The sequence below is a fragment of the Maylandia zebra genome, linkage group LG1 (genome assembly GCF_041146795.1).
Source record: "Maylandia zebra isolate NMK-2024a linkage group LG1, Mzebra_GT3a, whole genome shotgun sequence".
NCBI classification, from domain to species: domain Eukaryota; kingdom Metazoa; phylum Chordata; class Actinopteri; order Cichliformes; family Cichlidae; genus Maylandia; species Maylandia zebra.
In genome coordinates, this window is record NC_135167.1 from 40106978 (window position 1) to 40120029 (window position 13052).

General features: G+C 42.9%; 1 protein-coding gene across 1 annotated transcript in view; it reads right to left on the minus strand.

Annotated features, from left to right (window-relative positions):
* Nucleotides 1-1413: 1413 nt before the first annotated feature.
* The window catches only part of LOC143419458 (thrombospondin-3a-like), a 25824-nt gene continuing 14185 nt past the window's right edge, over nucleotides 1414-13052 (minus strand). Inside the window, exons 9-23 of the mRNA XM_076886226.1 lie at nucleotides 13014-13052; nucleotides 12166-12240; nucleotides 11326-11478; nucleotides 10351-10461; nucleotides 10089-10196; nucleotides 9852-10011; nucleotides 9514-9632; nucleotides 9062-9114; nucleotides 7775-7956; nucleotides 7067-7245; nucleotides 6732-6780; nucleotides 6452-6648; nucleotides 6113-6285; nucleotides 4254-4393; nucleotides 1414-2652 (exon numbers count right to left, since the gene is read on the minus strand). The exon at nucleotides 13014-13052 is cut by the window's right edge and continues 99 nt beyond it. Of these exons, the coding sequence (XP_076742341.1) occupies nucleotides 2591-2652; nucleotides 4254-4393; nucleotides 6113-6285; nucleotides 6452-6648; nucleotides 6732-6780; nucleotides 7067-7245; nucleotides 7775-7956; nucleotides 9062-9114; nucleotides 9514-9632; nucleotides 9852-10011; nucleotides 10089-10196; nucleotides 10351-10461; nucleotides 11326-11478; nucleotides 12166-12240; nucleotides 13014-13052 (1800 nt within the window). The 3' untranslated portion in view covers nucleotides 1414-2590. The remainder of the gene's footprint in view (nucleotides 2653-4253; nucleotides 4394-6112; nucleotides 6286-6451; nucleotides 6649-6731; nucleotides 6781-7066; nucleotides 7246-7774; nucleotides 7957-9061; nucleotides 9115-9513; nucleotides 9633-9851; nucleotides 10012-10088; nucleotides 10197-10350; nucleotides 10462-11325; nucleotides 11479-12165; nucleotides 12241-13013) is intronic.

Here is a 13052-nt window from a genome sequence, read left to right on the forward strand (position 1 = left end):
TATTTAGCCTGAGCAAAGTGTTTAGCTTGTTTGGAGACGCAGACAGCTTTCACGTCATTAGAGTGACGCTGCCTTTACGTCATCAGAGTGACAGCAAAGCTGTGCGGCAGAGACGAGGCTGCACTTGCGTCGCTGTGATATCAAACAGCTTGTTGGGAAAACAAAGGCTGATTCTTTTAACGCCTCTTTTTCACACACCTGTTCCTAAATACATTTTGCAGTCCATACATTTCTTTTTAGCAAAACATGGCACCAGAGGCGCCTTCAGTGATGCCACTTAGGCTGCGTTCACACTGCAGGCGAAAGCGCATCAATCCGATTTTTTTGACCCTCTGCGACCCATGTCCGATCATGCTATGACAGTGTGAACGGCACAAATCCGATATTTTCAAATCCGATCTGCCACTTTCGTATGTGGTACTGAATCCGATACATATCCGATGTTTCAGAAAGCGACTGCTGTTTGATGGTCATGTCGCATTAAATCCGTCTTTTACGTCACTGACACAAGACAGACGCCAATTATCAGCGCCCGAGAAGACATCGCGAACGCTTCCTGTCCATCCGGTGAAACTGTTGGTAAGACAACGTTGGAGAAACGTGAACATTTTATTTGTACTGTATAATCAGCAGATTCTGACAGAAATCTGCAGCTATCCTTTGAAGCAGCGCTCCTCTCAAACAGCAATAAGGATCATTATTAGGTTATTTACATCATTATGTAAATAACAAAATAACTTAAAGCAAAAATTGGGAAACGTAAAGTCCGAAGTCTTTATATTAAGGCCATCAGTCAAACATACTGTTTGTTCTGGGTCTAAACAGAGCGCGTTGTGTGTGACGTCTTCTTTTGCGCATGCGGCCGCTTTGAGCGTTCACACTAGAGCGCGTTTGCTGTCGCATTTTATTTGTAGTGTGAACGAGCAGACAAAAAAAATCGGATTTGATCAAAAAATCGGAATTGAGCATCAAGACCTGCAGAGTGAACGCAGCCTATGAACAGCTGCTTTCTGCTCGTGGCTTCTTACGCGTCCTCCAATGCAGAAACACTGACAGCAAGAAGAAAGCTGCTCGTCAGTGCTTCAGTTAGCTCGTACGTGTGATTGAATTATTTACTTTTTTTTTTGTCATCATCTGTCAACCATAACACGTGTGTGATAATATCTTTGTCTCTAAATAAAAACGAATTGGTCATTTCAAACAGAAGTAGCCTTTTGAATCGTCTGTGTGGTTGATAATTGTGACAGCTGAATAGTTTAAGGAGCGATTTGCTTCATGTGCAAACGCATGTGCATGCGCTGATCTCTGTGCGCAGGGCAGCGCTGCAGGCAGATGCAAAGATGCAAAACGTGCAGCAGCAGGTGCATCAGTCTGAGCGCCTCTGCTAAGAAATCATGAAACGTGAAACCAGGATTGTAGGAAAAGTCATGGTTGGGTTTATTTCAACAAACATATTACATTACATTTGAAGAAACACAAAACATACATTTCACTTTTTGTTTGAATCAGACTTCTCTGTAACGTTAGCTTATCAGGTCTCAGCACGAGAGCTTTGTGTTTGCTGCTCAGTTAAACTGACACAATCTGATTTTTTTTAAAAGGTCCAAAAAGAATTCAGAAATCTTTGTTCCTTCTTCTTTGTTTAAGAGGACGCACACTGTTTTGGAAATGAAGTCTGTGTGTGTGTTTCTGGCTGTCAGGATGCTGATTTATACGTCTTTGTCTGATTTAAACATCGGTGATGAACATGAACGCGAAATAAACCCAGATCAGTAACAAGCAGAGAGAGGAGAGTCTGGGGGAACACGACGAGCGCGCCGACATGTCATCGAGATGAAGCAACAAGCTTTCACGCTGCATCGCTGTTCAGATATAAAAGAAGCAAATCTGGATTATTTCGTTCGCTAGAGCTTCACAGCAAACTGGACAGGAGATGATCGAGGATGCAGGCTCACGAGAAAAATGAAACAGGAATATTCACGGAGTGAAGCTGCTGTTCTTCACTCTTACTTAGCTTCAGCTGCAGATGGAAAAGTCCTAGAACCACCGTGAGGGCGCTAATGTGATTTTAGCGGCAGTTGTGACTTTGGCTTCCAAAGAAATTCAAGATAAACCCTCCAAAGGTTTAGTGATGTCACGTGTACGTGACGTGCATACTGACACATTTTGGTTCGAACTCGTTCTCCATTTCGCTCCGGTTATTAATGAGACAGACTGAGATGCGCAGCTTCTCCTACAGTTAAAAAAAGGTACATATCATTACTATCATACACTAAATGTTAACGTGGACCTATTCTTCTTCTCTTTAGTTTCTGTCGTATGTTTCCATGTTTATATTAAAAAACCGAGACACTCAAACGTCACGTAGAAGGACCCCGATGATGCGTTCAGGTGCTTCCCCCAGACTGTTCGCTCTTTGGTTGCTTTCTCTCCTTCGCTTCATTCGTGACACACACATAAACACACTCATTCAGACTGGACTTTCTCAGCTGGCGTTCAGACTACAGTTAAAGTGGGTTCAGAGAAGCTGTGTGTGTGTACTCGTTTTAATGGTGTGTGTGGGGTTGTGTTAACAGTCCCTCTGCAGCTCTCAGACCTGAATGTGCATCAGAACTTGTTTACGATGAGTCTGGAAGTCTTCAGGCACCGTGTCTGTAATAAAGAAGGAAATGAGCAGAAAGTTCATCAGTTGTCAGAGTCAGCAGGTTGTACTTCCTGCAGATACCGACTGAAAAGTGGACACAAGTCTTTAAGCCCTGATCTCATTGGGATTTTTTTTAGTTCTGCAGACATGAGAGGTAAAATGAATAGGAAGGACGATGGGTTATTAAATATTAATGCATGTGAGCTTCTAATTGTGCATAATTTTGGGCCTTTCCTCTGAGTATTTCATTTCAGGAACAAACACCAGCTCCACCATCTTGGACTGCAGGGGGCTCTGCAGACTCTGAGCTCAGCGGAGCAGAACTGGACTGCACATGGTCAGGTTCTGGTTAGAGCGGGTCAGCGTGGATCTCCTGAGCCAGTGTTGCCCCTCAGCCTGCTTGTAGATGAAACTATGGCATCAATTTGAAAATCTTAAAGACATCTTTATGGAGTTATCAGTGTGTTCACAAACCTTTCAGAAAACTTGACCTCTGGACTAGTAGATGCATGGTAACAATTTGAAAATCCTACGTTGACTCGTTCTCTAGTTATCGTATTTACCAACTAGGATGTGCACCCTTTCTGTAGATCCAAGGAGTGCTGACAGTATTCAGTCAGCCTTTTACGGCCGAGGGGTAAAAATGATAGCAGGAGGATTGTTTAGATTAATAATATTTTTAAAAGTTCAAAAAAGCTTCTAAAATTCCAAAATACTGGTTCCTCCTCAATTATCACATTTACAAGCTTTTCAGAAAACCTGACCCCCAACCTTGAGGTCGAGGTGACTGAGATTTTCAGTAGACATCAGCAGGGAGACGACAACATTCATCAGCCTTTTACAGCCAAAAGTAAAAACCCTGCCTCACTACAGATTAGCCAATCTCCCATTCAAGATCATCTTCCTTCCTCTGGGCCAGTACAGAGGTGCACTGCACTTGTACTGGTGTAACTGTGATATGCGCTGGACCTGTGCGTCAAAACAGTGATCCTTTAACAAGTGTTCACTTTGTGGATGAAGTCACAACGAGCCAAATGGGACAACAGCTCCAAGTGGTGAGCAAAGACTAAGTTGGTGTAACAGCAGGGAAATAAAAAGTGTTCACATTTCACAGATTTTCACAACTCCATGAATCATCAAACTCTTGGGTCAGTCCTCACCAGGTTCCTGACAAGGTGCCTCTGTACTTGGGAACTGTGGACTCTTGAGCTGAAAACTGCTTGGTGGCAGCTGCAGATCCAGCTCTCATCAGTCGTGATGATCCTTGAAACAACGCTAGGATCCCTTCAGGACAGAAGCTGGTGTTTGCATGTTTGTGGTCAGAACGAGCTTCCAGGAAGTCATCCAGCCATGCGAGAAGATGATCTTGGATCAGTGGTATTTAAATCAGGCAAGGTTTTGGGATTTTATGGGCTTGTTTTAAGAACTTCTTGTATGTTCGGGAAAAACTGAAAAGTCTGAAGGTGAATCGGTGTCACTGGTAACACAATCGTCCACTTCAACACGGCAGTGACATATTAGCACCGTAAAAGGCTTATCAAAATATTCCAGGACTCCCCAGAAACAAATAAAACGACAAAATAATGCCAAGCAGGGTCGGCGGTCCTACCATTGCATCTGTAGCGCAGGTTGGACCAGATGATGTTTTCCTGGGAGAAGCAGAAGACACCGAGCCGTCCTCCTCTCATGGTGGTGTCGACCACAACGCCAGAGTCTGCCACCACGCGTGTCCCTTCAAACAGCTTTACCCTAAAACCACAGGAACACGGCGATGCTCCAGGTTAGAAGCCAATCATTCCTATGGATGAATACTAGCATCAGGCATCAGGCGAGCAAATAAATGATTCTCGGGTAAATGATCGGTAAGGATTGTAAATCCAGCAGCTTCAGAGATGAAAATGCAAACACTCCAGAAGATAACTGCTGTGATGTTTGGAGACAGAAGTTTCCTAAAGATAAACATGAACTCTGGAACGCTCCGAGGCAGAACCCGAACCCAAGCTTGAAATACAAGCCTGTTAGAAACCAAACATTGCTTGGGATAAATAATAGATCGGACTGGGAATTACGTGGATAGAGTGTATGAAGTAGGATGAAAACCTAATTTTCACATAATGTCTGTAATAAATAAGTAAACGGTTTTTTTCTCATTTTCTGAATATTTGTGCCACATTTGGACAAATCATCAGACGTACTAAGTTTTAATGAAACGATGCAAACAGATTGGAGGTAAAACCTTCATTTCTGCACTCTTTATTTTCAGTCACATGTCCAAACTGCACAGAAAGTCTCAGCAGCAGCTCTGAAGTACTGAGCTGAAAAATGCAAAGACAGAGTGCGAACAACCTGGGACTCTCTCTCTTTAACGACTCTCTGAAGAGACTTTCTGAAAACCTCCTCCTCCTCCTGCCTCGCTGCCTTTATTTCTTTGCTTTTCTCTTTCTCCTCCTGACCGGCTGAAGAATGTGAATCCAGACCTTTTTTTAATCTGCTGCCATTTCCAAAAACGTAAACGTTTTGAGAATCGTGACACTCACTGGAAGAACCAGAATCCGATCATTTATCCTTCAGTGAGCGTTGCGACACTGTAACATTTAATATCAATCAATCTAATATATACAAATGTATTACAGAAATAAAACAGCACGGAGGAAGAGTGTAACTTTGAGTCGATCTGCGTCAGGCTCACTTTTCGGTAACGTGACTCGAGGTCTTATCAACGACTGATTTAGCACTTCGAGTGGGTACAGTAGATATTTTACGGGATAAAGTTTTTCAGTGTGTCGCCGTCTCTCCGTATGATCTGCATATCAATGGTCTCGGAGGTGGATTCTTGCCAGGGCTTTGGTCGTCATGGAGACGAGTACAATGGAGTACCGGGGGGCCCCGAAGCCACAAAGAAGTTTCAGAGGGTGAAGAATGCAGTAAAGAGAAAAGAAAGAAAGAGACAGAAAATAGATGAGCATGAGGGACACAGCTGCAGGCTGAGGGAGTACTACAGAGTACTGCAGTATCTGCACTTAGTATATATAATAAATTTGTGCTACAACATGAGTACTCACTGTTACAGAGTACTGCAGTATCTGCACTTAGTATATATAATAAATTTGTGCTACAACATGAGTACTCACTGTTACAGACTACTGTAGTATCTGCACAAGTGAAGATCTTTTAACAAAGCTGCAAGGTGTGAGTACAACAGAGTATATCGAGGCTACTGCAGTATTTGTTCTACAGATTATTCATATCTTTACTACAGCAGAATATATACTGCAGGCTTTAGTACTACACTAAAAAACAGAGTTAAAACCACAGAGCGAGAGTACTACATAGTACTCAAGTTCCAGTCCTGCACTCTGCATGTGCTATGGAGTACATCCAAATAAGAGTGTAGTACAGGATACTGTCACACTGCAGTATTTAAGATACTTTAGTCAGACCTCCCTGAGGGTCTGCCTGTGCTCTCACCTGATGTATCCCACCTGCGGTCGGTGGCTGAGCTGCCAGCGGTAGGACGTTTTGTCCATCCAGCCGGTGTTTCGCGGGTCCTTCCAGAGCAGCTTCACCTCTCCAGATGTATCTCCCGTGTGCCACAAGGCATTCCTCAGGAACTCACCTGGTCCGGTCCGAGACTTTACCGCCTGCAGGATGAACACAGGGAGAAAGTTCAGGGGGTGCAACGTCCTGAATGAGACAACTGAACTCTTCAAGAATGACCAGCAGGCATTACAACCTGCCAACACATGATGCAATACTGGTTTCTGCTGATTAAATGTGCATTAAAGGACAGTAGAAGAGAGTAGAAACCTTGAGCTGCAGTGCGGGCTGGGCCATGGCTCTGAAAGGTATGGATTGCCAGTAAGCCTGCTCTGTCTGTTTCCACATCACCACATAGAAGCTGGATGAATCCTGGTAGCCAAAGATGAAGCCAGCGTAGTCGTCGTCCGTAACCGTGTTGACGTGGAACGTTCCCTCGAAGTCAACGCCATTAAATGCCGTGTAGCCTGCAGACAAACGGAGGAGGTGATGATCTGCTCGAGGACCAGAGGACAGCTGTGAATTCTCCACTTTAAAGTGGAACTCGTACCTACGGCTAAACCAGGATCGCTGTTCATCGTCTGGACAATCTCCATACCCTGATGAAAGAGCATCGAGATCACACAGGCAGTTATTGTTTATAGCCTGAGACAAATATGGTAGTAGAGTCCAGCTGGTGCTGGAAATGAGCAAAATAGGCACCCTTGTTGTGCTTCCAGTCCACCAGAAAGAAACGTTAGTATCAGTTACATCTTCTTGTTAATGCTTTTACCGACTGTTTAACACCAATGGACAAGCAATTATACACATTTTCTAGTAAAGAACAGGTGGAGAAACAGTTGTACTTGATAACCAGCCATATTCACATAAGACTACCAAAGTTACCTGATTCAGCACCACCCAGTTGGGGTCAATCTGTGCGTCACCCTCCGGGTCCAGGATGACAGTCTGATAGGCTCTGAAGTCTGTCAGAGTGACCTCGGCACTCTCCGGGCACACATCGAACAAATCCATCACAGCGTCGTTATCAAAGTCGTTCTCACAGACATCTCCGATACCGTTCACTGCAGACGGACACGATGGAGCGGTTTAAATCTAGACCTTCGCAGGATTTCTATGAATAAAGTTACTTCTCTGTGCAGACGACACAGTTCTATTTACTGCCAGAAAAACACAGTTCACAGCTTTGCTACTGTTGACCTGTACATTCAAAATTCACTGAGGGTAATACCAACAATAGAAACACTTTGATGGCAAATACAACAAAACAACATGAATGTAGCTCCAACAAAAGACTTGTGGTAAACGCATCAGGGAACTTGGGCCACATCTGAATGCAGACATTACTACACCGATATGTAACCAGGATGTTAAAATCCTTGGAAACTAAAAGTATACATTTTATAATAAACTATTCAGTAAGAATATAAAAGTAATAATCACACAGAAAATGTAAACTTCAAGAGGTTAATTGTAACTAACCCGAGTCTAATTTTCTATCATATTTTCTGCTCTTTAAAAAAGAATAAATGGATGGTACACAGCAGCAGGTTCTGGTTGTTTAGCCTTTGTGGGCTTTTATATGATTGTTACCATCTGAGTCTTTCTGATTGGGGTTAACGATCAGTCTGCAGTTGTCGTAGTCATCGAGGATGCCGTCGTTGTCATCGTCGTGGTCGCAGTCATCTCCCAGGCCGTCGTTATCGGAGTCCAGCTGGGAGCTGTTGGGGATGTCTGGACAGTTGTCTCTGCTGTCCTGGTGACCGTCGCCGTCCCTACAGATGTTAAATAAGCGACCGTGTTTCGCCTTTAATGAGCAGGTTTCTGTTTTTAGAATTACTGTCCATTTTTAAACATGGAACTGTGTGCCCACTAAAGCCTGGCTATGAAAGTGAGTCAGTCTCCATAGACTTCAATATTTTCTTCTAATTAGAGGTGTGGCCAGTTTTAGTGACACAGCTGGCTTGTAGCTCGAGGCTGTCATAAGACATAAGACTGATATACTGTATTCCTACCCTTAAATGTATGTTAATAAAACATACTTACATTTATCAGAAACAGCCTGTTTGACAGGAATTGAAACTAATTGAAAATAAAAATGAAATCACTTCAAACAAAGACATTTTCATTTTTTAATCTACAGTGTAATTTAGATCCAAAGTAATCCCATTTATTCCCAATTTCATTTACCTTACAATATAAAGCCCCCTCCCTGAGCAGATGGCCCCGCCCCTCCCTGAGCCTGGTTCTGTCGGAGGTTTCTTCCTGTTAAAAGGGAGTTTTTCCTTCCCACTGTCACCAAAGTGCTGCTCATAGGGGGTCATATGATTGTTGGGTTTTTCTCTGTATGTATTATTGTAGGGTCTACTGTACAATATAAAGCGCCTTGAGGCGACTGTTGTTGTGATTTGGCGCTGAATAAATAAAATAACATTGAATGGATCCCATGAAAACTCAACTGCAACTAGAAAACAAGTTTACATCATTTTTTAATTTTCATTGCATTTTTAAATGTTTTATGGCATCAAAAAATAGAAAACTAAAATAGATCTGTGTGTGTGTGTGTGTGTGTGTGTTCCTGTCTAGCTATCTTTGTGAGGACTGAAATCTGCATTCTACTATACTTGTGAGGACACACTCACCGGTCCTCACAAGTTTGAAGGCGTTTTTGAGGCTCAAAATGAGGTTTTAGTGTCAGGGTTACAATTAGGTTATGGTTAGGTTTAGAGTAAGGGTTAGGCATTCATTTTTAATGGTTAGGGTTAAGGTAAGGGGCTAGGGAAACCATTATGTCAATGAAGGTCCTCACTAAGATAGCTGAAGGGGGTTTTGTGTGTGTGTGCGTGTGTGTGTGTGTGTGTGTGTGTTTTCCAAACATACGTGTCCAGGTTGGTGTCGCAAACGTCTCCGACCAGGTCGTTGTCTACATCAGTCTGAAGAAGAAAGAAGACAGACTGTAACCTCTGACCTTTCTGCTATTGCTAGTTACAAACACAAAACAGTTGTTACTGAGTTATTTGTGCACACCGTGTTACACTGTCTCTGTTTACTGCTGAAACGCACAGAAATGCTGTTTTTACATCGAGCTGTTATTCATCAGCCGCCTCAGTTGTGAGTTGTTGGTGTGACCTTTTAATTCTTTTGACTTTCTCACAACTAAAAAAGTCACAACAACAACAAAGATGCAATACGCAAATACTTTTCAAAACATTTCTCAGCATTAACATTTAGTGTTTTTTGTTTGCGATTTTTATTAAAACAAATTTAAATTCCATGTGTGATTATTTATGTCCAATAAAACGTAGCGTGCCACAGGGCCTGAGTGTTTGTACCTGCATTGGGTTGCTGAGCTCAGGACAGCTGTCGCAGGCGTCTCCGACTCCATCTCTGTCTCTGTCTGTCTGCATCGGGTTCGGTACCTTTGGACAGTTATCCAGAACGTTGGGAATACCTGGACACAAAGCCATTCACCAGTCTTGTTTAATGGTTATAAATGACATTCATGCAGCACTGTGGCTTCACCAGTTTGCATGTTTTTGTAAATAAACAGCCTTAAAGACAAACTTCTAGAGCTTAATTTGCTTCACAGCTCTTGTAGTTCCTGTTCTTTGTCTCTAGAGGGCAATATAGAGTCACGTGTCTCCTGCGAGGTCTGATGGCGGTTTCTAACCGTCTCCGTCGATATCCTGGTCGCAGGCGTCTCCCTGTCCGTTGTTGTCTGTGTCTTTCTGGTCGCTGTTGGGGACGTTGGGACAGTTATCACAGGCATCTCCGAATGAGTCGCTGTCCGAGTTCTGCTGGTCTTTGTTAGGAACCAAACGACAGTTATCCTGAAGGCCAGAGGACATGTCACATGACCACATCACAGCCACGACAGCCACTGACAGACGCATTCGCGGTCTCTAACCTCCACGTTTTTGATGCCGTCCCCGTCAGCATCCTCATCACACTGGTCTCCGATCCCGTCGTTATCGGCGTCCTCTTGGCCAGAGTTTGGTGTGAACACACAGTTGTCCTGGTGGACAAAGACAGCAGGTAACACACACACATACATCACAGTCCAAATTACTTTTTAGAGTTTAATTACTAAATTAATCAAATGACCTATTATCAGTCAACAACAGATGATCGCATGTGACACGATACAGTGATAGTGTCATATGTCTGACCTGTTTGCAGTGTTTGTCGTTGTCCATGCAGGGCAGAGAGCGGTCGGGATACCCGTCAATGTCCGTGTCCATACCGCACGTGTTCCCGTTGCCGGCCCAGCCCACATTACACTGGAAACACACACGTGACAAAACAGGATCATCCAGGTGATTCTCTGGTCTGTTTACATGAAACTGCAAATATATCTGAAAAACTAAGTACAAAGGCGTAAAACTTCTTATTGTAAAGACAACATTACGGTGGACGTCCACCGTACTTTATTAGCTGTTAATGGTTTGTCTGACCTTTTCCAACTTCAGATGAACCACCGCCTCATTTACTGACAATGTGTGCACCAGGAGGATGATTATATGCTCTAAATGTTGAGAACTTTGTGACAGCTCAGGACAGACTTGAGGCAATACGACCTTATCGGTGCTATCATAAAACCGAAGCTTTTCTTTCTGTTTAACTAAATCAAAAAGGTTAATTAACGCTTCTGCATTTTTCATTAGTTTTTATTTTCAACCCTAATCATGAGTGGGTTTGTTTTAACTCGTTATATCCATAATTTTGTAATCTATGTCGTATTGACAGAGGAATATTTAAGACGAAGCGGTATTAAAACACAGTATCAAAAAAAGATCCACCATTGAACAAGTTTGACCAAATTAAAAACACTAAACCCAAAGAAACGTCACGTATATATGTGTTGGTTTTCATTTTTTCTGGTCACTTTTCATAAAGCACTACTCCAAAATGCCACTAGAGGGCGGTGTGGATTAGTTTACATTGAGCTGAGCTCAGTGAGCTGTGAAGCGTGATGACAGTTAGTAGTAAACAATGCAGATGTAGTCGACTGTTTGGAAGTTTTTTAGGTTTGGTGTCATTGCTCCTCTGAGGAACATCATGTTCATAAAGGTAATTTGTGTGGAAACATGGATCGTTACATGACAGTTACATAAACTCGAAACAATCAGGTCTGATGTCCTCACCCTGCAGGCAACCTCTCCGTTCCTCTCCATGGCACAGTGGGCGTTGATGTCACAGGGGTTAAAGGTCAGTGCAGCACAGGACTTCCTAGGGAAGCATCCTGATGTTTGGTTACCGAGAAAACCAGGTTTACAGCCTCCACATTTGTACGAGCCCTGAGGAGAGAGAGAAATATAACGTAGCAGTTACAGCTGGATCTCCACCAGAGGGCGCTGTTTCTCAGCTAAAGCCCCTTTTCCAGTAGTAGCTACTCGGATCGAGTCGCCACGGCTTGCCACTGCTCGACTCGGATCGACTGGTTTTCCATTACAATCGAGTACCACCTGATGTGTGTGGTCATCGTCATAGCAACATGGCAGAGCATCCCGTGACAAAATTAGTATGCAACATCCAGTTAACAATATACCTGCTGCTCGGTCTGCGGCTTTTCGTCAAAATCGGGAACACGGCATTGTTTCTGTAGCTGCTTCTCTCGTTGTCGGGTTTCAAAAATGGCAGTTTTGATTTTCCTGAACGAGACGCTCTCATGACTCATCGAGTGACGCCACTAAGCAGCCAATTGCACACAGTCTGATGATGTCACCTTTTAGTACCTAAAGTATTCTGATTCTGATTCTGATTCTGATAGTACCTGCTCGGATCACTTGGAACTCCGGTTGAGCAGGTACTAATTTATTAGCTGGTACCAGGTACTATGACTATGGAAAACTGTGGCAAGTCCATCCGAATAGGTACTAATGGAAAAGGGGCTGAAGAGAACAACGTGCAAGTAAATTTATGTTCTCGGCAAAGACATCACAGGAATTTTTATCTGTGTGAAGAGAAGAGAGATGTGAACTCACCACAGTGTTGACGCACACAGAGTTTGGCACGCAGGCGTCAGGTAGATCTACACATTCATCAATGTCCACACAGTCCTGAGAAACAGATTCAGGTTTTCAGAACACTTTTCTCTGCAGACACGTTGGCTCATCGTGCAGGAAAAGCACAGGTCGAACTGTTTTTCCACTTATGTGAAGCACGGCCAGAGTGCTGCTCACTGTCGGGGCTCATTTACAGGGACACCTGATGTACTTGTTAAAAACAAGTTTAAAAAACTACAAAAATGCTCTCTCTCTCTCTCTCTCTCTCTCTCTCTCTCTCTCTATATATATATATATATATATATATATATATATATATATATATATATATATATATAGATAGATAGATAGATAGATAGATAGATAGATAGATAGATAGATAGATAGATAGATAGATATGAGTACGCACACAGTGGTCATTTACAGTGAATTTTGCCATATGTACTCAAACTTTCTATTTTTTTCTATTGTTTCCGTTTATTCTTTTCTCCAAAAGTTATTTTTAATTGTTTCCAGCTGCATTTTCCTTTTATAAACACATCCAGCGCTCGGGCTGTAAAACAGTGTGAAGTCTGGATACAGCAGACATGCTGACACAAAACTGTATCCACCCATAAAGGTACAGTGAAAGAGAGAAAACAAGCACACCTTTGTGTGTGTGTGTGTGTGTGTGTGTGTGTGTGTGTGTGTGTGTGTGTGTGTGTGTGTGTGTGTGTGTGAGAGAGAGACCCCGGGACAGAGAAATAAATCCAGAGTTGAAGTTAAAAAAAAAGAGTTAAACTGAGTGCCAGTGGAAAATTAAAAATAAGTGCAGTCTATTGCCTGACCTGTTTGTGCGTCTTAGCGTAGTCCAGTCCAGTTCCTGA